This window comes from Dipodomys spectabilis, unplaced genomic scaffold, assembly GCF_019054845.1.
Source record: "Dipodomys spectabilis isolate Male_0828 unplaced genomic scaffold, ASM1905484v1 ptg000714l, whole genome shotgun sequence".
NCBI lineage: Eukaryota > Metazoa > Chordata > Mammalia > Rodentia > Heteromyidae > Dipodomys > Dipodomys spectabilis.
In genome coordinates this window covers 2,003,061-2,027,500 of record NW_024871391.1, presented here as the reverse complement: position 1 = coordinate 2,027,500, position 24,440 = coordinate 2,003,061, and the positions used below count along the sequence as shown (strand labels likewise).

The following is a 24,440-nucleotide window of genomic DNA, read 5'->3' as shown; positions in this document are numbered from 1 at the left end:
CTCAGGGCCTGGGCTCTGTCCCTGAGCCTCTCTGTGCTCAGGGCTAGCGCTCTACCACTTGAGCCATGGCACCACTTCTGGCTTTTTCTGAGTAGTTTATTGGAGATCAGAGTCTCACAGACTTTCCTGCCTGGGCTGGCTTTGAACTGCAATCCTCAGATCTCAGCCTCCTGAGTAGCTAGGATGACAGGCGTGAGCCCAGCATCCAGCTTAATATTAGACACATAACGAGCACCCCCCAGGATCTCATCCAAACACAAGTCAACCCCCCCCCAGACACCTAGCGTAATTTTGGCAATGGCAGCTAAATCCCTTCCACACACACTCTTGGACCCAGGGGGAGCCCGAGCCCAAGCTGTGGTATGTGACAATGAGGGACAATCTGTAATCTCACGAACTGCAGCACACAGGGGCCAAGGTAAGGACTCGTGAGGCTCCGAAGCCTGGATCCGGCTCCTCCTGATTCTGCCTCCCCGCGAGTCTTTCTGTAGAACAGAGAGGTTCACGCTGCTCCCCCCACAAGCCCGAGATAACATTGGTAACAAAGAAAGAAGAAAATGGACCAGAGAATGGTGGTGAGCTGGGGGGTGGGGGGTGTTCCAGGGTTCCAAGCAGAGTCGCGTGACCTGCTGAGCTGTGCGCACAGCCCATTCCCGGCACTCGGGCCTTGGTGTGGCCCTGGTCTCGCGGGCAGCGGTCACAGAGGGTTCGGTGCCAGCAGGGCACATAGGGAGGGGGAAGGCCCAGCGTGGGGATGAGAATCGCACCAACCGAGCTGCAAAGAAGTCCATGTTCCAGCCCCAGGAGATAATGGAATGGAAACCACTTATCAAACGCCTCCTGTGTTTGTAAAAACCTTATCTCCTTTCCTTCTCCAGGCCAGCCATAAAGACCTCCGGGCTCTGTTTTAAAGTGAGGAAACAGCCCGGCACCGGTGGCTCACGCCTGTCATCCCAGCTACTCAGGAGGCTGAGATCTGAGGATCGCGGTTCAAAGCCAGCCTGGGCAGGAATGTCCCTGAGACTCTGATCTCCAATGAACTACCAGAAAACCGGAAGTAGTGCTGTGGGTCAAGTGGTAGAGCGCTCACCTTGAGCTGAAGAGCTGAGGGACAGCGCCCAGGCCCAGAGTTCAGGCCCCACGACCAACAAAAAAAACAAAAACAAAAACAATAAAGTGGAGGAAACACGATTTGTCGCCTGGTGGTTAGGTTTGGTGGAAACACACCCCAGCCTGAAAGTTTTCCGTATCAGTCCTTGGTCTGTAAAACCAGGGTATCATTTGCAGAGCTTCTAGAATGTGTATGGCTAGCTACGACTTCTCTTCTCCAATCAATAACCTTTCTTAGGGTCGCCTTTAAACACTGACGATGCCAAGTTCATTCACAAATAGGTTCCCAGTGGTAGCTCACACCTGTCATCCTAGCTACTTGAGAGGCTGAGATACCTGAAGATTGCGGTTCAAAGCCAACCAGGTAGGAAAGTCCATGAGATTCTTATTTCCAGTTAATCAGCAAAAGGTAGGAAGTGGAGGTGTGGTCAGGTGGTAGAGTACCAGCCTTGAGTGAGCAAAAATAGCCAAGGGAAGAGCGTAAGAGTGTGAGGGTCCTGAGTTCAAGCTGCAGTATTGGTGTGTGCACCCGTGCACGCATGCACGCACACGCACACACACACAAATATACCCCTTCCCTCCCCCCACCCCCCCAGCCAATGTTAGCCCTGCAGAAATCTCTTGGACCATGGGCTTCTCTAAGAGCATGTACTCTTTCTCAATTTCAGATTACCCAGTGAATTTACACACCAGCAGTCAAACGCGGGTGTTTTATTTCAGGCAGTAAACTGTGTTGTTTTTTTTTCCTTGCCAGTCCTGGGGCTTGAACTCAGAGCCTGGGCGCTGTCCCTGAGCTGCTTTTGCTCAAGGCTAGCGCTCGATCACTTGAGCCACAGCGCCACGTCTGGCTTTTTCTGTGTCTGTGGTGCTGAGGAATCGAACCCAGGGCTTCATGCATGCTAGGCCAGCGCTCTACCACTGAGCCACCTTCCCAGCCCCGGTAAACTGTCTTTGTCCTGCGTGTTTTGTCTCCCTCCATATAGTCCGTTGTGTCTTATACACGGAGTCCTGAAAGATCCTCTCCACTTGCGAGGAGAAGCCGCTGCTGTCTTCCTCTAAGGCATTGATGGTTTGCAGGGCCAGGGGCGTGCGGGCCCGGGGTAGGGCCTTGTTCAGGGGCCGCATGGGTATGACGGAGTTGTACTTGTGCCGCCGGTTCACCGAGTTCATCAGCGACGTGTAGAACTGGAAGTTGCACCAGGTGTCCCGTAAGAAGTTCTCGGTCAGCAGCAAGATGGTCCAGGCGGAGCCGTTCACCGCGTCGTCCAGATTCTGCAGGTGCTGCCGGCCGCAGGGCATCTCCGCGAAGATGAGGCCCGGCCTGATGCCAAAGTCGTTCTGCAGCAGCTCCAGGACCCGGAGTGCCTCATCGGTGTCGTCTTCCGCATGCAGTATCACAAACTTGAGGAACACGTCTTGTCCTGCCTCTTCTTCTGGAACCTTCTCCTGGGCCCCGGCTTCCTCCGGCTCTCCGGCCTCTGTGCAACCACCACCACCGTGCCCTGCGGAGTCACAGGACGCAGCTTCCCCGGCCCTCTCGGCTGCGGACTCCCGGCGGCCCGCAGCCGTCTCCACGCTGCGGCTTTTATGCCAAGAGAGAGAAAGAGGACAGGCGTCTATTTTAGACTTCCCGGTACCCATTGCAAGAGTCCAAGGCACGGGAAGAAAGCGTTATCTGCTCCTCAGCATTTCCTTTCCAATCTACAAGGAGAAATAACAACAGAGGAGAAGAGTGTCAATAACAGAATTAAACCTTAGCCTGGCGCACCGGCGGCTCACGCCTGTCATCCCAGCTACACAGGAGGCTGAGAACTGAGGATTGTGGTTCAAAGCCAGCTGGGGCAGGAAAGTCTGTGAGACTCTGATCTCCAATGAGCCAACAGAAAACCAGGAGTGGTGCTGTGGCTCAAGGGGTAGAGCGCTCGCCTTGAGCTGAAGAGCTGAGGGACAGCGCCCAGGCCCAGAGCTCAAGACCCACAACCAACAACAACAAAAAGAATGAAATCTTAGCCTGGCACCGGTGGCTTATGACTGTAATTCTAGCTTCTCAGGATGCTAAGAGGAGCACAGTTCGAAGCCAGCCTGGAGAGGAAAGTCTCTGAGACTCTTCAAATAAGCATCAAAAAAACAGAAGTGGAGCTGCAGCGGAAAGTGGTAGAGTGCTAGCTTTGAGCACAAAAGCTCAGGGACAGAGCCCGGGTCCTGAGTTCAAGCCCCGGAACCAACACACACACACACACACACACACACACACACACACGCGCACACACACACACACGCACAATCACACACACACACACAATCACACACACACACACATACACACACACACAATCACACACACACACACGCACACACACACACATACACACACACATATACACACACACACAATCACACACACATACACACACACATACACACACACATACACACACACACAATCACACATACACACACACAATCACACATACACACAATCACACACACACACAATCACACACACACACAATCACACACACACAATCACACACACACAATCACACACACACACACACAATCACACACACACGCACACACACACACACACATACACACACACAATCACACACACACACACGCACACACACACATACATACAATCACACACACATACATACACACACACACAATCACACACACACACACGCACGCACACACACACACAATCACACACACAATCACACACACATACACACACACATACACACACACAATCACACACACACATACACACACACAATCACACACACACACAATCACACACACACACACAATCACACACACACACATACACACACACACACACACACACATACACACACACACACACACACACAATCACACCTTACTTGTGAACAGGAATGGGAGAAGAAAATCAAAGGAAACGGGGAAATATCAAAGGAAGGGATGATATTGTCCAAAAAAGAAAAAAAAAAGTTATTTGGGTGAGGCGTGTGGCTTAGTAGTAAAGTGCTCGCCTAGCATGCACGAAGCCCTGGGTTTAAGTACTCAGTACCACCTAGGCAGAAAAAGCCAGAAGTGGCACCGTAGCTCAAGTGGGTCAAGTATTAGCCTTGAGCAAAAGAAGCTCAGGGACAGTGCCTAGGCCCAGACTTCAAGCCCCAGGACTGGCAAATACTACTACTACTACTACCACCACTACTACTACTACTAAAACAAAATAATATATTACTACTCATCTCTGAAGTAGGCATGGCGTGCCAATGGTATGTTAATACCCATGTCACTAGCCTGATAGCCAGTGTCCTTGGTTTCCATCCAGTATCAAATATGCCTCAGTTACACTGGTACATCAAACCAGATTAAGGAAACTTTTATTCTTGGTGATAATGAGATTTGAACTCGAGGCCTCCTGCTGGCTTGGCTGGTGCTCTACCACTTGAGCCATTTCTCCAGCCTGCCTTTTTTTTTTGGCTGGTTATTTTAGAGATGGAGTCTTTGAGGAATTTTTTGTTGTTGTTGTTCTGGTTGTGGGGCTTGAACTCTGGGCCTGGGCGCTGTCCCTCAGCTCGAGGTGAGCGCTCTACCACGTGAGCCACAGTGCCACTTGTAGCTTTTTCTGCTTCTGTGGTGCTGAGGAATCGAACCCAGGGCTTCATGCATACAAGGCAAGCACTCTACCACTGAGCCACCTTCCCAGCCCTTTGAGGATTTTTTTTCTCCCCTGCCTGGGTTGGCTTTGAACCAAGATCCTCTTTCTTGTCTGAACACCGCCCTCTGGTGGCAGATGTCTGTAAAAGCAACCACTGTGTCACTTGTTTAATTCATATTTTTGCTCTTAGTAAATCCTTGATTGTTGTTAATCACCAGGGCTCACGGGAAACTTGTGCTACACGGCAACTTGCCAGGTTTTTGTTTATTTGTTTATTTTTTTGTCGGTCGCGGGGCTTGAACTCTGGGCCTGGGCGCTGTCCCTCAGCTCTTCAGCTCAAGGCAAGCGCTCTACCACTTGAGCCACAGCACCACTACTGGTTTTCTGGTGGTTCATTGGAGATAAGAGTCTCTGGGATTTTCCTGCCTGGGCTGGCTTTGAACTGCGATGCTCAGATCTCAGCCTCCTGAGTAACTAGGATGGCAGGCGTGAGCCACCGGCGCCCGGCCTACCTGCTGGGTTTTACTGATGTAAACACAGGATGGTTCGATGGACAGTTAGGTCCCACAAAGCAGACACCTTGTTCAAGCATCACATGACTCCAAACTCTGTGATGGGAGCACTTCACACTGCCTAGACTAAGATGGGAAATATTTTGCAGGTGGTGATGGTGGTGTGTGTGTGTGTGCGTGTGTGTGTGTGTGTGTGTGTGTACAATTTCCAAAGACATTTGAGTATCAGAGAAAGAAACACGCTATGATTACTTTGCACTAGGCAAATACCAGCAGGTAGCGAGGAGCTGGTTGAAGTGCTTTGGCGTGAAGAATGCGCCCCGTATTTCTCTGCAGCCTGGGGTGCTGCAGACAGTTGTGAGAAGTGCTGTTCTTTCTTCCTTCCTTCCCTTCATGTGGGTTTTCTGGTCCTAGGGCTTGCATTCAGGGCCTGGTTGCCGTCCCTGAGCTCTTTTGCTCAAGGTTAGCACTCTACCACGTGAGCCATGGCTCCACTTCCAACCTTCTTGGTGCTTAATTAGAGGTAAGAATCTCATGGGGCTGGGAAAGTGGCTCAGTGGTAGAGTGCTTGCCTAGCACGCTTGAAGCCCTGGGTTCGATTCCTTCATATCACATCCACAGATAAAGCTGGAAGTGGTGCTGTGGCTCAAGTGGTAGACGGCTCGCCTGGAGCTCAGGGACAGTGCCCAGGACTAGAAGCATTGAATATCAGAAATGATGCATTTGTAAGGTTTAAGTTGCTTGTTGTTCTGGGCTGTGTGGTTAAGTCTTGCTCGTATCTGCTACCGCTCCCACCCAGCGTGAGACCCTCTCTTGATCCAGTATGTCCACTCCCACGCAGGGGTCATGCAGTAGCTGTCCAGCAGGGGGATGAGCTGTCCTAGCAGTGACTGAGCTCAGGTAACCTTTACTTTATTTAATGGCGGCTGCCAGGCACAGATGAGCGGTGGTAATCTGATCACAGCACACCTTCTTCTATTGTGTGCTTAGTTACTGTTATTTTCTTTTTGTTGTTGGTGGTGGTCGGTCATGGGCCTGAACTCTGGGCCTGGGCGCTGTCCCTCAGCTCTTCAGCTCAAGGCGAGCGCTCTACCACTTGAGCCACAGCGCCACTTCTGGTTTTCTGGTGGTTAAATGGAGGTAAGGATTGTTAGCCTCTCTCCCTCCATCTTCCCACCCACCTGGTCTGCCACCTCAGACCTTCGGCAAAAACAAAACTTCCTTTCCCTGAAATTAGGTGAGGCAGGCTTTTACCTGAAATCAGGTGACACAGGGTTTTACCTGAAATCAGGTGACACTGGTGACTGTGATCTCCAATGGCAGCCTCTCCCCAAAACGCAATTTCCCCCTCCCTTGTTTGTGCAGCTACCACTGCAAATGTTAACCCCTTCCACCACGCCGTGTCCAGCTGTCACGGTCCACGTGACCCTAGCCCCGCTGCTGCTCTTTACCCACAAGGACGCTTGTCAGGCTACTGACATTAAACTCCTTCTCCTGGGTATGCAACCACGGGTCCCAGTGATTTTCCTGGGGAAGACTTAGTTTGGTGCCATGACTCAGGTCGGGACTCTGACATCCACCAACCTTGCTCTTCTCCCCTCTTGTGAAATCCTAGCTGCTCTGGGAACCCCAACCCCTCCAGCCCACCCAGAAAATCACCCCTCTCCCCCCGAGCTGGTCTCCCCCATCTCCTAGCGCCCCCACTTCACCCCCACCAGCGGCCATCCACATCCACCCACCTTCCCTGGTGTGTGAGCTCCTTCTGGGAACCCAGATTCCAGCGCTGACTTCCGAGAGGCTCCGTACCAAGCTCTGGGATTCTCTCTGGGCCTTTGAGCGGGCGGGGGGACCCGTGAACCGTGGGGTGATGATTCCTCTCCCCGGCTGCTCAGGACTTACTGGCCGAGGAACGCTGAGGGATGCCCACCGTCCCTGCTAAGCCCCTGCCGCTCGCTCCGCACCACGGAGCGTCCTCCTCCCCTCTGGGACGTCTTCTTGACCACGTGTGGCCCCTTTCCACGCTTGATGGTGTCTCGAAACGGCCACTTCCTGGGACCCTCCATCCCAGCATCCTATGGGGCTTTTACAGCTCCTGTGAGCGCTCAGAACAAAGGGGGAGAGAGTCCCCACACGCAAGGTTTGTCTCTCTAAGCCCTCCCTCGGAACCCCTGCTCCCCCTTCTCCCCCAACATGGCCTCCTCCCTCAGAGCCTACGGCAGAGCGCGGCCTCCTCCCTTCAGCCTTCCTGCCACATCATCTCTTTCTTTCCATCTACCACAGGCCCGGTTGCACTTCAGGATGTGATTATCCGGGACATGGAGATCGCCACCGTGTTCCCCAATACCCGTTTCACCTCAGGGCAGCAGACGAGATCGCAAACAGGACGCTACTTGTTAACGTGGCTGCCCTTCCCGGAGCTACACATTTGGTTCCTGCCGTGCCTAAGGCCCCTGGCCGACAGCTAGCCTGGGAAATACAAATGGCACCATGAACACCAAGACAGCTCAGGGAACGATTACCATTTCCCGGGTGTATGAGCCCCTCGAAATGGTGGTCCATATCATTAAAAAAAAATCCTCTAACAGACTTAAAAATTCCCTATCCTAGCTGGGCACCAGTGGCTCACGCCTGTCATCCTAACTACTCAGGAGGCTGAGAGCTGAGGATCACAGTTCAAAGCCAGCCCAGGCAGAAAAGTCCATGAGACTCTTCTGTCCAATGAACCACCAGAAAACTGGACGTGGTGCTGTGGCTCAAGTGGTAGAGCGCTCACCTTGAGCTGAAGAGCTGAGGGACAGCGCCCAGGCCCAGAGTTCAAGCTCCATGACCAACAACAGCACCAACAACAAAATTCTCCTTCTACAAGCCCCTTACCTGGAGAAACCTGCTAAACCAGTCTCTCCTTCTCTACGCTTCTAATGACAACAGCTTGTTGGCTCTGGTACCACTTAACATTTCTGCTAAAAATAGAACTTGCTCCTCACCCATATCACTGAGGGCCCCCAAATCTCCGCTTGCACTATACAAATTCCCCCGTGCCCTGCGGTGCTATACAACCTGTAACTCCTCGGTGACTTGTAACTCCACAAGTGTCCAGTCAGGTCTCAACATATGTCAAAGAGACATCTCCATTGCCTGGCCAGCCCTGCATACTGGCCTCTCCAGACCCTACACGGAGTTCAAAACCTTCTGCACCCTCCTCTTCAACCCACATCCAGGCTAACAGAGATGGGCCATTTTTCTCCCAGTCCTGGGCGGGGAGTGAACTTAGTACCCTTTGTCATCTCCGTAGGGCTGTCTGGTGGAAGTCTACCATGCTGTAACATCTAACCAACATCGAACCAAATGGCTACTCTCCTCTCTCTCGGGGGTGCCCCTGAGGTCCTACGCCTTTTACAAACTCAATTCTTTGGCTGATGTCACACTCCAAAATAGGAGAGCCCCGCACCTCCTCACGGGAGAAAAAGACGAGAGAGACATGCATCTTGTTCCGCGGTTGCTACTGTATAAACGGATCTGGACAGGTGGGGGAAAATATACAGGAACTACAGAAGCTTGCCACTAACTTCCGCGCCAGGGACTCGGCCTCCTCACTACAGTCCTGCCGACAGAGCCTGCTAGCCACGGGGATTTTGCCTCTGCTGGGTCCTTTTAAAGCCACTTTTGCTTCAGTTTTAATCTTACCTCGCTTTCTTAGATGCCTGCAAGACATCCTTAGGGAAAGAGCCGGAGCCTTCACCAACTGGACAGCAATCAAATGCCCCGGGGCATTACCTCGGGCTCCTCCCCCAAACAGGTCCGTGCAACCCATCCATCATCCAGCAAGAAGCAGGGCCAGGAGAGAGACCTCCACCCAGGCAGCCTACCGCGGTCCTCCCGCTCAGAACCGACCAAAAACGGAGCAACGTCAGCCTCTCCTCTTCTTACCCTGTCTGCCATCTTAGCCGTGTGGCAAAAACTAAACTTGCCCTGAAATCAGGTGACACAGGTAGTAGCTGCGATCTCCAATGGCAGCCTCTCCCCCAAATGCAATTTCCCCCTCCCTTGTTTGTGCAGCTACAACTGCAAATGTTAACCCCTCCCACCACGCCGTGTCCAGCTGCCACGGTCCACGGGACCCTAGCCCCGCTGCTGCTCTCTACCCACGAGGACATGTCAGGCTACTGACACTGTATTTCTTTTCCTTGTTTTGGGACCTAGTGTCTGAGTGATTTTCTTGGGGAAGCCTTTCAAGAGTCTCACGGCCTTTCCTGCCCCAGCTGGCTTTGAACCATGATCCTCAGATCTCAGCCTCCTGAGTAGCCAGGATGACAGGCGTGAGCCAGCAGCGCCCGGCTGTTCATTTCTTAGGACGCCTAGCTTACGAATTAAACTCTCACAGGTCTGGATGTGTAGGAAAACATAAAAAGCTCGCTCTGTGTAAGGAGGGCCTGGCAGTGTGTGTGTTTGGGGGGGGTCCCCTGGAGATCTCAAGAGGTCGTCCCCACAAACCAAGGTAACCCGTACTATAGAGCAGCCATGAGGATCCCGAGCAGAAGGGAAGGAGAGGAACCCCGGAGACGGGGCACCGAGAGGGGAAAGCCAGGGGGTGCAGGGCATGAACGGGAAGCTCACCACAGCTGCCGGCAACCTGGGGGAGGGGGAGGGGGAGGGAAGGGGAGGGGGAGGGAGAGGGGGAGGGGGAGGGAGAGGGGGGGAGAGGGGGGGAGAGGGGGAGGGGGAGGGAGAGGGGGGGAGAGGGGGAGGAGAGGGGGAGGGGGAGGGAGAGGGGGGGAGAGGGGGAGGAGAGGGGGAGGGGGAGGGAGAGGGGGGGAGAGGGGGAGGAGAGGGGGAGGGGGAGGGAGAGGGAGAGGGAGAGGGGCAGGGGGAGGGGCAGGGGGAGGGAGAGGGGGAGGAGAGGGGGAGGGAGAGGGGGAAGGGGAGGGAGAGGGGCAGGGGGAGGGGAGGGGGAGGGAGAGGGGAGGGGAAGTTGTGAAATGAGACCCCAGCGGCAGTCATGACTTTCAAAAGCATGGTAAGAATTTGGTGTTCATTTGGTGTCCGGGACTCTGAGGAGAGGACATCAGGAGGTTTCGAAGGGAAGTGAAAGTGTGGGCATGGAAGAGAAAAAAGCCACTGCTATTTAAAGGGAAGATAGTAGAGGGGCAAGACCAGAGCAGGGATGTCTATCTATCCACACACACGTGTATAATGTTATATTACCTACTATTATGTAGTTATATAATAGCACATATTGTACATAATAGATGTTACCATATACCATGCTACAGTATTCTATAATACGTATGTAATATGTATGTATACATATGTACACACATACATATATAATTACATAATACACAGTATATTACAATATAATATTTTATATAAGCATATCGTATTATTATATATGTCATATAATATATAATACCAAAAAGCTGCTCATGGCTGCCAACCCAGATTACTTTTCACCCAAATTAGCTGTAGAGAAGAAATCAAACAGAAGCAAAAGCATATATAATAACACATAATAAACAATATAAGACATAACATAAAATATAAAATAATATATAATAATAGAATAATGTATAATAGGAGCTCTTTTCTTTGTGGCTTGTGGGGCTTGAACTCTGGGCCTGGGCGCTGTCCCTCAGCTCTTCTGCTCAAGGCTGGCACTCTACCACTTGTGCCATAGTCCACTTCTGGTCTTCTGGTGGTTCATTGGAAATAAGAGTCTCATAAAGTTTCCTGCCCAGGCTGGCTTTGAACCGTGATCCTCAGATCTCAGCCTCCTGAGTAGCTAGGATGACAGGTGTGAGCCACCAGCACCAGGCTTACAGGTGATATTTAATAGAATGTATTCGTTAAATACTGTGAGAAATTTGTGAAATGTTTGTGAGGAATACTGTGAGGAGCAGGTGGCAGCAGATGGGAAGAGCCATGATTTATACCAACAATCCCACAATGAACATAACAGTAACATTTATGTGCTTCATAAGTCAGTAAGTCATTCTGTCTTTGGTCCTTGTTCAGCCAGTTTTTAATTAAGTCAGACACAAAATGGAATCACGTAACTGTCATCGCCTCCAGCATATGACTTGAGTGTTGGGAAAAAAAAAAAAGCAGGAATAGCCAGGGGCCCTGTGGCTCATGCCTGTAATCCCAGCTACTCAGGAGGCTGAGATGATGGATCAAGGCTTGAAGGCCACCCAGGTGGGAAAGTCTTGAGCCACTTATCTCTAATTAACCACCAAAAAGCAGGGAGGGAGTTGTGGCTCAAGTGGTAGAGTGCTGGCCTGGAGTAAGCATGTCAGGGATAGTGCCCAGGTCCCGAGTTCAAGCCCAGGACGGTCACCCACACTCAAGAATAATAATGGAATTGGAGATGACCTAAAACCATATCGAAAAGTCGCTCACAGCTGCGAGCCCGGATTACTTTTTACCCCCAATTAACAAGAAGCTAGACAGGCAAAAGCAATACCTCCACTGAGGCAGCCTATGAGTCATTCAGGGAAACACTGGGGTTCTGGAGAGGGTTCCCCTCCAGGTGTTTGAACATGAGCTTTGCAGCTGCTTTGGGGGTGCTGAGGAAGAAGATGGGGAGACCCTCGCCAGGCTGGGCTGTGCATGCGGGCCCTGGCTGGCAAAGGGAAGAAAGAAAGAAAAGCAAAAACAAAGGGAAAGGAAGGCGGCAGAAATAATAATAACAACGGCGATGACGACACATAGAAGGTTGTTAAGCCTTTCGACAGGGTACAGGGCCAGCTCCCTCACCCACAGCTTTTCTCCAGGGTGCAGCCGCCAGGCCAGGCCTCGGACCTGGTGCTCTCTACCCTGGCTGCCACCCAGCTCACCCCGACCCCATTCTTGCCTGGTCTGTAGCCCCCGGCCTGTCTCCTCTCCTCGGCTCCAGGGCACAGCGTGCTATGGCCTACCCGGCCAGGCTGGGCCGTGCTGTGCTTAGTCTGGGCAGGAGGAAGCAGCTGCTGGCCTCCAGGCGCGGAGGAGGAGGGGAAGTGGGTTTGGGGAACCGGTAGGCAAATTCAAGCTCCTCCTCGCTTCCCCCTTTAATTTCCCTCCTACCGGGAAACCCCAGAACCCGTGCCTTGGGGTTCCAGCTCCGGCAACTCTGGATGGGGGGCCAGTCCCTAAAGAACACCTGTAATACCCCACCTAGTCAGCAGAATGCAACGTTTTGGAAGATGGCGTCTGTCACAGCCCGCGGTGAGGAACGCAGTCATCCACCAGCGCTAGCCAAGCTACAGAGGAAGACACAGGCACAGAGCCAAGTACCCGCTTGTGGTGGTTTGAAGAAATGTCGTAAAAGGTGTGAGAATCACAAGGAAGATTGGTCTCATTGAAAGGACATCAGACTCAGGAATCGGCACAAACAAGGTGCCGATCACATGGTAACTCCTCATCTCCACCCTGCGCTCAGAATGCTCCCTAAATCACACATGTTGGGAGCTGGGAAGGTGGCTCAGTGGTAGAGCGCTCACCTAGCATGCATGAAGCCCTGGGTTCGATTCCTCAGTACCACCTAACACAGAAAAAAGCCAGAAGTGGCGCTGTGGCTCACGTGGTAGAGCGCTAGCCTTGAGCACAGAGATCAGGGACAGTGCCCAGGCCCTGAGTTCAAGCCCCAGGACTGGCCAAAAAAAACAAAACAAAACATACATGTTTACCTTTCTCAGGATGGTAGTGAGCTGTTAGTAATCGCCGGCACAGACAAGATGGCAGACCAGCGCTACTTCGACTTCTAAACTTGTTTTTCCATGAGATGGAGGAACAAGGACGGAAAAATAGGATTGCCTGCCCTGTACTTCCCTGCAGAATTTAGTCTTGACAGAGATCAAAATACCACCTTTGCTGTTAATAGTTAGAAGCACGTTGTTGTTTTTGCTTTTTCTGTTGTTGATGTTGTTTCTGGCCATACTGGGGATTGCTAGGCCAGCGCCCTGCATTCCAGTCATGCTCGCAGCCCAAGAACACGCTTCTCAACTTCTGGCAAGAGGTGAGGAGGAGACCACATGCCTGAACCAGTCACTGAACCACTCAAGTGCTGACCGGCCTTGGTGGGCCTGGCTGTGCCCTGGACGCCGGTCCATTCTGTTCTAACACCTGTGCTATTAGTAACTTGCATCCCTATCTTCTGTTGCATCAAGCCGGTGAGGCTCCTGGGGTCAGCTCGCGATGACATGGGCAGACACACCCTTCCCTACCGTGTCATGTGTTTTCATGGGGCTTGAACTCTGGGCCTGGGCGCTGTCCCTCAGCTCTTCAGCTCAAGGCGAGCGCTCTACCCCTTGAGCCACAGCGCCACTTCTGGTTTTCTGAGTGGTTTATGGGAGAGAAGAGTCTCACGGACTTTCCTGCCTGGGCTGGCTTTGAACCGGGATCCTCAGATCTTGGCCTCCTGAGTAGCTAGGATGCCAGGCACGGTGGGCATGTGTAGTTTTTAAGGACCATATATATAAGCAAAACTTTAAAGCAGGTTGCCCTGGCAGATGAGTGAGTGGGAACAGTGAGGTCCACAGGCAGAGCGCTGGCTCAGGGGAGATGCAGGGGGGCGGGGTCCATCCGTCCTTCACTGAAGGCAATGCTACACAGTGTCCACACAGCGGGTGAAGGCTGGCATTGGAGCTCCGCTAGCCCCGCCCGCCCCGGGAAGAACACTGCGAGGGAGGGTGCGGTAATGCACCCACACCGTCCAGGAGAGGCCTCCCACAGACACCCATCTGTACTCCTAAGGGCTCCCTGCCACTCCTGCAGAACTGTGTCCCGGGGTCAGACCGGAGGGAAAAGCTGACCGGTGAGTATGTACAGTTAGTTGAAAGGTAATCTACGCGAGAGCCTCGTAGGGGCCGGGTACAAGTCAGGCAGGAAAGCAGACGGGGCCTCTCCCGTCCAACCCTACCAACTGCACTCACCAGGCGCGTAACAGGCCAGGCCCGACAGAGACACGCCGAGTCAGCTTGCGCAAAGATTTTGTCTTTATTCTTCAAGAAAGTGGTCAGTGCAGACCCATGGAGCTAGCTTTTAAAGAGAAATTTCCTTTTCTTTCGAAAGTAAATGAAAAAAAAGTTCCTTGAATTGTTTATATATTAATTCGTTTAATTTCTGAAAACAAGTCATGGGGGTCTGCTTTGTCCTACTGAACTACAAATGTCATGTTTACAGACAGAAACAGACAACAGAGAGTGTAGATTTAAATATCTCTAAAGAATAAAGTTCCTTTAAAGTCCCCTTTTCTTTGAAGATGATCAAGAAGCCCGGATGAAAGCTGTGAACTACAAACCATTTCTTTAATAGAAAAAAAAAAAAAAGAATGTTTATAGATTATTAGCAAAGTAATACCTCAAAACTGACCCTCACCAGGTTGAAACTGTAGTATAAACTTGCATACCAAGTCACTTTCCATCCTCTACTTTAAAAATCTATACAACTACGGCATTCAAACACGTATTTCCCAGTCATCATGTCCGACTGTACATACTTGGGAAACTCACTTCTGCAGCTCGTTATGGAAGGATTACAGACGCAGAGGCTGTTCCGAATGACACAGGAGGAGGAGGACGGAGCGCTGCTTCACGTGTGCACGTGGCCCTCTTCCACTCGGGGTGGACATGGGTGAGAAGCAGAGGTCCACCTGCGGCCAAAGCCCATGCCTTGATACCCTCACCAAAAGTTACTTATGGAAACAGCCTCGCATCATGAAGCTTTCAGAGGCACCGTTAGAGGAGTGCGCTGTCTCTACCAAACACAGTAAGATCTGCACCTGGCTCTTTAATGACACAAGTATCTCAGCACGTCGGTGTCCGTAGGCAACCAGAAAAGAACCTTTTACATATGCATGGGCTCGATCACGTGGAGGCCAGGCCTTTCAGCTTCCCGATCTGTCTCACAGAAAGCCGCAGGACAACATCAGTCCAGGGCCCAACAGATAAAGCCTGCCACATCTTACCCGCTCTTCGTAACCCATTAACAAAGAGTGTGTATAAGGACTAGCTCTTTCAAAGTGCTGAAAACAGATTCGCCCCCGGACACTGCGACAAGCATGACACTTTCAATTCATTCTGCTCTAATGTGCAAACGTGTGAGTGTGTGTGTAAGACAGCTTAGAACTGAGAGTTAACTTCTTCTAGTCAGTAGAGTTCAGTGACTAGAATTGCCATTCAGAGTCCTAGGAATCAAATGCCCCAGTCTCTCCACATGATACCAATTTTCCGCCATCTCATATTCTATCCTGGAGTACCCAGAACAACATTTTGATTCACTCAAGTCAATCTGTACCAGCTTTAAGACACAAACAGTCCAAACCCTACAGGGTATGGACTATGAATTATTTAATACTCATTCAGTGAAGTACAATGAAGATTATCAAATAGGTAACACACAAAGCATTCTAACTTTTGAAATAAATCGCTTTAGGCTGCTAACCAGAGACTAGAAACAAAACGAGCGAACACAGAAAACACACCTCTCAAGCTTCTCAGTGCCTCACACCCACACCGAAGTATGGCACTTACAATACTAATGTCACAACCACCAACTCAAATGCATGACCTGAAGCACAAAAAGCAAGAGCCAGCCTACACGTGGTAAAATGACATGCCACCCGCCGTTTCTTTGTAAAATCAGGGGAGACACCATGAGTGCAGTCAACCCAGAGAAACTTTCTCACTGTACTTGTTAGAACAGTCTGAGAATCAAGTCTATATAAACTCTACTCAGCTATTTTCTGTGGGGTCAGAATGCTTTTATAAAACAGAACAAAAAAGCCCAAACACAGTGCTAGTTACAAATTTTAGAATAAACCCAAACAACAAAAAATTGGGCATTACTGAGAAATAATTACTGAGAAATAAATTATAACATGATACATCAATTAATATTGTATCAATATTAACTAACATTTCTATGGTAAGATTTGTCCCTCATAAAAATAAGCAGTGCAGAATAGGGCTTGGGCTAGTTAGATCACATTTGGTTTTCTTAAAAACACAACTTTATTCACTATAAACAATTAAAAGGCAGCTCTCTTCCTCCATAACATGTAGATGGTTAAACCTAAGGTTTTAAAAATATCAACTACCTATAAGAAAAGTATTTTTAAATGATTAAAAGGAATCAGAATACCAAAGTTTAGTGTGTGAAGAGTAGATACAAACAACCGAGAAAAAAGTAGATCACTGGTGTTGAGTATCGATCACGAACAGCCCACGTAAGTCCCAGCGGGTTTCCACCGTTAGGAGGTAAAAAGGCATCCTCCGCAGTTTGGGGACGCGCCCTCAGCTCTCTCCGGGGAGAGTGAAGGGTTGAGATGCTGCCAGCGGCGGTCCTTCGGTCCGGAGATCAGAGGACGGCCTGTCACCACGGAAACCGGGCCTCGCCTCTCCCTCCGGAGCTAGGATCCCACGCGGGTCGTGGTGGTTCTTTTATCGGAGAAAAAGCTTTTCAGTAGGAACACCTGCCCGATGCTGACCACCAGAAGGATGAGGGCCTCTCCCACGGACCAGTAGGCCACTCTGGTGTTCAGATCCTCTGCTCGGCTCCGGCCCTGGGCCTCCCTCAGTCGGAAGTGAGTCTGGTAGTCGATGACAGACTTCAGAGCTTCGTGAATGGAGACACAGGCGGATTCCATCTAAACAGGAACACCACAGTCAGTGTGCTTAGTGCTTCCGCGCTCAGCCAGCAGGTTCACCCTCTCCTCCGGTCCCAAGCCCCTGCTGGCCTGTCCACCAGCACTCACGCGAGCCCGCGTTCATACCCGCTGTCCAGCAGCCAGGAACTCACTAAGCAAGCTTCCTTCCCACACAGCGAAATCCACTAAGGAGCAGACGCAGGGCACTTACTCACAGAGAGTGCAGCTGACCAAAGTCCACACGCATGCGTGCGTGCACGCACACACACACATTATACACATGTACACACATACACACACGTGGAAAAACAGAACCCCTTTGGACAATTAATACATGCTAACACAAAAAGAGAAGGAATAAAAATATAAAAAAGAACGTAAACGATAGCCTTAAGGAAGTGTGCTCACCCGAAGCACTGAAGAGAACATTTCTTAAAACAAGAGCAGCTACCCGCACCCTGCTTACGCCTTCGCCTCAACTCAGGCACCTGAGCGAAGGCTGCTGCGCAGTCATAAGATGCCTGCCTCTAACGCCTGGTCGCTGGCCGGGAGACCGCAGGGACCCGGAAGCACTGGAAGACCAGGGGAGGCTGTGCCCGCTAGGTGACCAATGACTGCTTTCACCACGCGGCTGGGCAGCTTTCAGATATGACCTTAAGTATTCTGAGTGTTAAGAACTGTATTTGAACTGGAAATAAAGCAGTACCTGCTCAGTGGCTTTAAAGTTCTTTCTCTTCTTAACCTTTCCTCAAAACCAAACCCAATTTCCCTTCCACACCTCTTTTCCTCGATGACTCACTACTCCTCCTCAACAGGTCACCTGGGGTGAGGGCCAGGCAGACGCAGTGGAATCAGACAGCAGTGCCCAAGCACGCAGCAGGCCAGGCGACTGGGGCCCCAGTGACACCCGCTCCCAACGTCCCGCTGCAAGCTAGCAGCCGCAGACGCCCTTCACAGCACGCCCACTCTCAGCCTTCCTAAGCTTCCCCGAAACACCACCACCGTTTCTCCTGAGTGAGAGCTGTGTCCCCCAGAAGCCCTCATGCCAAAGACTTGGCAGCTCGCACCACACACTAGAGAGGTGCTGGAGCCTGGGGGGCGGAGTCTCGGGGAAGGAGGTGAAAGGTCACTGGGAGTGAAGCAAACCTTTCCTGGTCACCCCAGGTACCTGTCTCAGCAGTGGAAGGCTGATGGACAGTGAGCTCTGGCCTCTACACCCCTTCACTCTCACAGACCCCATTATGCTTCTGTAGATCAAACTGTTCCTTCCCTTTCATATAGCAAACTGATTTTTGGTTGGTTGTGGGTCTTGAGCTCTGGGCCTGGGCGCTGTCCCTCAGCTCTTCAGCTCAAGGCGAGCGCTCTACCCCTTGAGCCACAGCGCCACTTCCGGTTTTCTGGTGGTTTCTTGGAGATCAGAGTCTCACGGACTTTCCTGGCCGGGCTGGTTTGAACCGCGACCCTCAGGTCTCAGCCTCCTGAACAGCTAGGATGACAGGCGTGAGCCACCAGCGCCTAGCTCTTTTTAAACTAGTTTATTTACCTGGGTAAGAGCACTGGCCTGGTTCTCATTGGGAAATAAAGGTGGGTCTTCTCCGACTTGAAAGTCAAAATACACGGTTTTATGTGTGAAAGTAGAAAATTCATTGCTGAAGCAGAATTTGTAGGTCCCATTTCTGGAGGCCGTGAAGGTAAAGCTATCATACTGCTTCTTCATCTCTTTGTACAGCACCTTGCCGTCCGGGTCCTCTAGTCGACAGTCTACATCGTAGTGCCCCCCAGTGATCACCTGAGGGAGATTGGGGGAGGGAGAAGGAAGGAGAGAGGGGGAGGGGGAGAGAGAGAGAGGAGGTCACTGCACCCAACACGTTTGAGAAAGCAACCAAAGTTAACACAGCAATAAGGCCTGGACCAGGGCCTTTACCTATCACACTCACTTTGACATTTTCTGATGTTCGGATTTCTGTTTTACTTAAAACGTTATAAAACCTGAACATCTTTCTCATGACAGGAGACAGAGAACATTCAATCACTTCAAAATAGCCAATGTGCAAGTTAATTCAGGTCCACTCCATCACTTAGCTCAGAAAGTTACCATAATATCGACTCAGTATGTGTGTGTGTGTGTGTGTGTGTGTGTGTGTGTATATCAGTAGAACACTTTGAACTTTGGACTTCAAAGGAGGAGCTGTTACTTATATGACCCTTTGTTACTTTGAGGGAGGTGACTCAACTATGTTACAAGATCACTTCAATCATTAAGTGAAATATAATTATAGGCTTGGAAAACTGTGCGATAGTGGAAGTATTAATGAGTCCATAAAAAATGTTGGCGTTCCTGGGGACTGGCCCCTGCCTCACAACGCGCTCTTCCACTGCGCTGCGTTCCCACCCAGCCTGTTCTGTTTCTTGAAGCAGGAGCTTGCTCAGTTGCCCAGGCTGGTCTGAAAGTCATGGTTCCCCCGCCCTGGCCCTCGGAGCAGCTGGTACTATTACAGGCGTTGGTTAGCAGACTGGGCCAGATAAAAACAAACAAACAAACAAAAGGCTCAAGTGGTAGAGCACAAAAGCTCAGGGACAGCACCCGGCCCAGAGTTCAGGCCCCATAAGCAGCACACAAAAAGGACAAACACAGGGCTGGGAAGGTGGCTCAGTGGTAGAGCGCTTGCCTCGCATGCCTGAGGCCCTGGGTTCGATTCCTCAGCACCACATAAGCAGAAAAAAAAAAGCCGGAGTGGCGCTGTGGCTCAAGTGGTAGAGCGCTCGCCTTGAGCTGAAGAGCTGAGGGACAGCGCCCAGGCCCAGAGTTCAAGCCCCACGACCGGACCCCCCCCCCCCCTCCAAAAAAAGAAAGGACAAACAGACAAAAACAAAAAGCAAGCATCTGAATCTTACCAACTTAAAAAGTCAACTCAAAAAGTCAATAACCTTTTCTCCAGGAGCAACAATTACTCTTTATTTCTATATACTCAGTCACTTATACTTGACCACTGTGCTCTGAATAATCAAATAAACACACACTAAACTTTATCCCGGATCAGCACCCCTCTTACTGCTAACAAGCAATCGTGTCTTAGTCCTCAGCACCTTTTAACCCTGTCTGGTCACAGGAAATCAAGTTCCTCCCAATCTGCTCTTCCTTACCTCTCCAAATGATTGCAGCAAATGTTGTCTTTCTGGCCCTCAGATTCATCCCCTTCCTCCCACTTCTAACCCACAATGCACTGCTGTCAGCTTCCTGATGGAGCTGCTCACCATGCATCTCCCCTTCTGACTCGGGGCTCCCCACTCCCATCAGAGGCTAAATAATCCATCGTATCAGAGGCTTCCTCATCTGAAGCACGGTGAGCAGCACCCCGGCACTCCTCAGGGCGTGAGGGGGGAGGAAAGACCGTCAAGGAGGCAGGGTACCAAACACCAGTGGATGCTGTGAAAACGCTGACAAGCCACCCTAGAGCCGAAGACCCGGTCACACAGCAAGCCCACTGCGACTCAGTGAACCTCAGCCACACAATCTCACAGCCAGGCGAAGGCACGTCTCAGACTCGCTCTGCTCGAACTCACAGTCTGCCTCGGGCGCTGTTCCGCTCTGGGCTGCCGTATTCTAACATGAACCCCATTTTGTCTTCTAGACGCAACTCAAACATGAGTGCCCTTCTAGCGTTCCCTGGTGGCCTCTCCATCCTCGCCAGCCGGCTCCCTGTGGTGCACTTGCAGTGCTGCGCGCACCTCCCGTGACTGAAGGTCTGGGAAAGCTCCCTGGGTGAAAGTCAGCCGTGCTTTAGGGAGGCAGTAACCAGTTCAACGAGGACTCCACACCGAACCTGCTACTGTTCAGTGTGGGGGCCTTGGGGCTAAGTCCGTGTCACCAGTACAAAAGGAATAGACTCTACTTTACATCAAGTTTTCCCGAGAGCACTCGAAATGCTTGGTGGAGGGGATGCACAAAGCCTCCCAGGTAAGAACTACATGCAGACACAAATGCGGATTTATGTGTCACACGGAAAGGTCTGTGATTTCCTTGTGTGTGGATGTGCCTTGGTCCTAATCGTGAATTGAAAGAACCCTAAGGGTTGCGGTCTCATGAGCCCCTCCCTCACCAGCCAGTAATAACCCAATCATTACCAAATCCTGCTGCCTTTACCTAGCATACGCTCCAGTCCTTCCTCTTGTTCCCTTCCCTATCGATGCCTTCCTACTGTAAACCACTACTACTCCCTGCCTGGACACCAAAATAGTCTTCAACCATCTGTCTTCCACATGCACTCAGAGCACCCTGTCTACCCTCTCTACCTGTACAAATTATCTGCGCAGCAACCCAGAATATTCCCCTGTGCACACCCACCAAGGGCTCCTCCCTGTCTCCCTTACCAGTATACTTACAATTCATCCTTTAAAGTTCAGTTTAAAATGAACCCATGGCTCATGCGGGGAATCCTAGCAGCTCAACAGGGTGAGACCTGAGGATTGTGGTTCAAAGCCAGTCTGGACACAAAAGTCTATTAGACTCTTTATCTCCAATTAACCAGCAAAAAAAAAAAAGCTGTGGTTTAAGTGGCTGAGCACTAGCCTTGAGCAAAGAAAAGCTCAGGGACGGAGCCCAGGCCCTGAGTGCAAGCCCCAGGTCCAACACACACACACAGACACTAACCAAGCCTTAAAGGAATCGCTCGTGGATCCTTCAAATGAGACGCACACCCTCTACTTACTGATCGGAGCGGCCTGTGAGTGGGCACTACTTAGGCACCAGCGTGGGGGCGGGGGCGGGGCTGGGGTCAGGCAGGTGGCTCAGCACCCCCGTTTTCCATCACTGCTGTCACTAGCACCCAGGGGCACACTCCACAGCTGTCTGACCGCTGACTGCACCTGCCCAACCGCGAAGGGCTTCCTATGGGCCAGGACGCTCGCTGGGGGAGAGACAGGGAGGAGGGGAGAGCGGTGCGGGTCGGGGGCCTGGGGACGGCGTGGGGGCGCTTCTGCTCCGATTGCGGCGGGGCTCGGTGTGCGGCACGGGGGCGGGTCCGAGCTCCGGGCACGGCTGACCAGGAGCGAGGGAAATGAAAACGGCGAACGCGGGTGCGGGCTGGGACCTGGGGGGCGATCCGGGCCTAGCTCCCTGGAAAAGACCTGGCTCGGTTAGCAGACTTCCCCGGGTGGAGCACGCGTCTGGGTGGAAAGCCAAACGCGTCGGCATGGGTGGGCTGCCTGGAGGAGGCTCTCGGGTGGGCCTGGACGACCTGGGCCACCAGGACCATCCCCGGGCCCCGCCCCTCCGACCCCGCCCCGGACCACAAGCCCCGCCCCATCCAGGAACCCAGGCCCCGCCCCTCCAACCCCGCCCCAGACCACAAGCCCCGCCCCATCCAGGAACCCAGGCCCCGCCCCTCCAACCCCGCCCCAGACCACAGGCCCCACCCCTCCGACCCCGCCCCGGACCACAAGCCCCGCCCCATCCAGGAACCCAGGCCCCCTCCCCGGCCACAAGCCCCACCCTATCCAGAAACTCAGGCCCCGCCCCTCCAACCCTGCCCAGAACGGAAGGCCTCGCCCCTGCCAGGCCCCGCCCCATGCCCAGAGCCCCCCCCCTCTCAGTCAAGCCCCGCCCCCACACCACTCTATCTCATCCCAGGCCCCTCCCACTGGGCCCTGGGGCCCTCCCACCCGGGCCCTGGGCCTCTCCCACCCGGGCCCTGGGCCCCTCCCACCGGGCCCTGGGCCCCTCCCACCCGGGCTGAGGCCCCTCCCACCCGAGCCTCCTCCCACCGGGGCCCTGGACCCCTCCCACCTGGGCCTCCTCCCACCCAGGCCCTGGGCCCCTCCTACCCGGGCCGAGGCCCCTCCCACCGGACCCCGGGCCCCTCCCACCCGGGCTGAGGCCCCTCCCACCGGGCCCGGGCCCCTCCCACTCGGACCATGGGCCCCTCCCACCCAAGCCTCCTCCCACCCAGGCCCTGGGCCCCTCCCACCGGGCCCGGGCCCCTCCCACTCGGACCATGGGCCCCTCCCACCCAAGCCTCCTCCCACCCAGGCCCTGGGCCCCTCCCACCCGGGCTGAGGCCCCTCCCACCCAAGCCTCCTCCCACCCGGGCCCCGGGCCCCTCCCACCAGGCCCTGGGTCCCCTCCCACCCGGGCCCCTCCCACCCTGGCCGAGGCCCCTTCCACCCGGGCCGAGGCCCCTCCCACCGGGCCCCGGGCCCCTCCCACCGCGCCCCGGCCCCGCCCCGCGCCCCCCGCCCGGCCCCGCCGCCCGCGGGCACCTGGAACTCCAGCGTGCACTTGGTGCCCTGCACCACGTCCTCGTAGAAGCACTGCTTGGCGTTGTCCGGCAGCTCGAAGGTGATCTCGGAGGCGCCGCCGGGGCCCGGCAGCAGCGGTAGCAGCAGCAGCAGCAGCAGCGGCGGCAGCGGCGGCGGCGCGGGCGGCCCGCAGCCCCAACGGCTCCTGGCGGGCGCCCCGCGCGGCGCCGCCCCAGGCCTCGGCATCCCCGGGCGGCGGCGGCCTCCACCGGGCGGCGCGGGGGTGCGGGAGAGAGCGGAGCGCCCCGAGCCTCCGGACAGGGCCGCCCCGAGGCCTGCGCCCGGGCAGCAGCGACCGCGGAGCCGAGGCAGTGCCGGCGGAGGAGCGGACGGAAGTGAGGGGGAGCGCTGGCGCGGAAGGGGCGGGGCCTGCGGGCACCTGCTCCAGGCACCCGGATGTGGACTTCCCAGAGTGGGGAGGGGGGCGAGTCGTCGGAGTGCGTACGTGGAAGCACGGGAGGCCGCGGGGATGAGAGGCGTGGCCAGCGTGAGGGCGTGAGGGCGGAGCCAGGTGGAGGGGCGGGGCCTATCCAGGAGTCCTCTGGGCCTGCGTCACGACGTGGGGAGGGGCCAGGTGGAGGGGCGGGGCCTATCCAGGAGTCCTCCGGGCCTGCGTCACGACGTGGGGCGGGGCCAGGTGGAGGGGCGGGGCTAGGAGTCCTCCAGTACGGGCGAGATGCCGCGGGGTGGAGCCAGGGGAAGGCGGGGCCCGGAGGGGCGGGGCCAGGTGGAGGGGCGGGGCTAGGAGTCCTCCGTTATTGGCGAGATGCCGCGGGGTGGAGCCAGGGAAGGCGGGGCCCGGAGGAGGGGCGGGGCCCGGAGGAGGGGCGGGGCCCGGAGGAGGGGCGGGGCCAGATGAGGGCTCATTTTACCCGGAGAAGTCAGTCCCGGGTGCGGAGGCTTCGCCGACACTGCCGTGCCGAAGCCGCGGGTTCTGATCTCCCCTCTGCCCCTTCCTGGCTCGGGGCTGGTTGCTTACGCCCTGTCCCCACATTTGGCCTGGCGATCGGTTAAGGGAGTCCCCCAAGGTAGATCCGCTTTGCCCTCGCTGGTTTGACGATCCGGAGCAGCCCCCCAGGTCGGTGGCCGACACTCGCAGGCCAGCAACCCAGTCTGGAGACCCACAGCTCATGAGATGGCCCGTGAGCTCCAGTTGCTCATCTCTGGCCATTGGGGAGGTGATTTTAGGCTACAGGCCTAGTATGATGGGGTAGGTTATTATTATGTTATTATTATTTTCGGT

General features: G+C 53.8%; 1 protein-coding gene across 4 annotated transcripts; it reads right to left on the bottom strand.

The window, feature by feature from the left end:
* Positions 1-1,985: 1,985 nt before the first annotated feature.
* Positions 1,986-23,549, bottom strand: LOC122101974 (TIR domain-containing adapter molecule 2). 4 transcript variants are annotated; one of them, XM_042672491.1, is made up of 5 exons: positions 23,159-23,549; positions 18,444-18,689; positions 16,773-16,900; positions 12,356-12,361; positions 1,986-2,686 (listed from the first exon to the last, which is right to left on the bottom strand). In XM_042672491.1, exons 1-5 carry the CDS (start codon positions 23,381-23,383, stop codon positions 2,023-2,025), a joined length of 1,269 nt encoding a protein of 422 aa, XP_042528425.1. In that variant the 5' UTR covers positions 23,384-23,549; the 3' UTR covers positions 1,986-2,022. The 4 variants fall into 4 exon arrangements, with proteins under 4 accessions (XP_042528425.1, XP_042528422.1, XP_042528424.1 ...); XM_042672488.1 differs by lacking the exons at positions 16,773-16,900; positions 18,444-18,689; positions 23,159-23,549 and having other exon boundaries at positions 1,986-2,811; positions 12,128-12,402; XM_042672490.1 differs by lacking the exons at positions 12,356-12,361; positions 16,773-16,900; positions 18,444-18,689; positions 23,159-23,549 and adding an exon at positions 8,962-8,981 and having other exon boundaries at positions 1,986-2,811.
* Between the last annotated feature and the right edge of the window lie 891 nt (positions 23,550-24,440).

Bases quoted from the DNA above. Each gene is read 5' to 3' on its own strand.
- LOC122101974 (XM_042672491.1), bottom strand. From the start codon at position 23,383: ATGCCGAGGCCTGGGGCGGCGCCGCGCGGGGCGCCCGCCAGGAGCCGT. The intron at 18,690-23,158 runs GTGCCCGCGGGC...AATCTCCCTCAG, and splicing joins AGTGCACGCTGGAGTTCCAG to GTGATCACTGGGGGGCACTA. The intron at 16,901-18,443 runs GTAAATAAACTA...GTTCCTGTTTAG, and splicing joins AGGCCAGTGCTCTTACCCAG to ATGGAATCCGCCTGTGTCTC.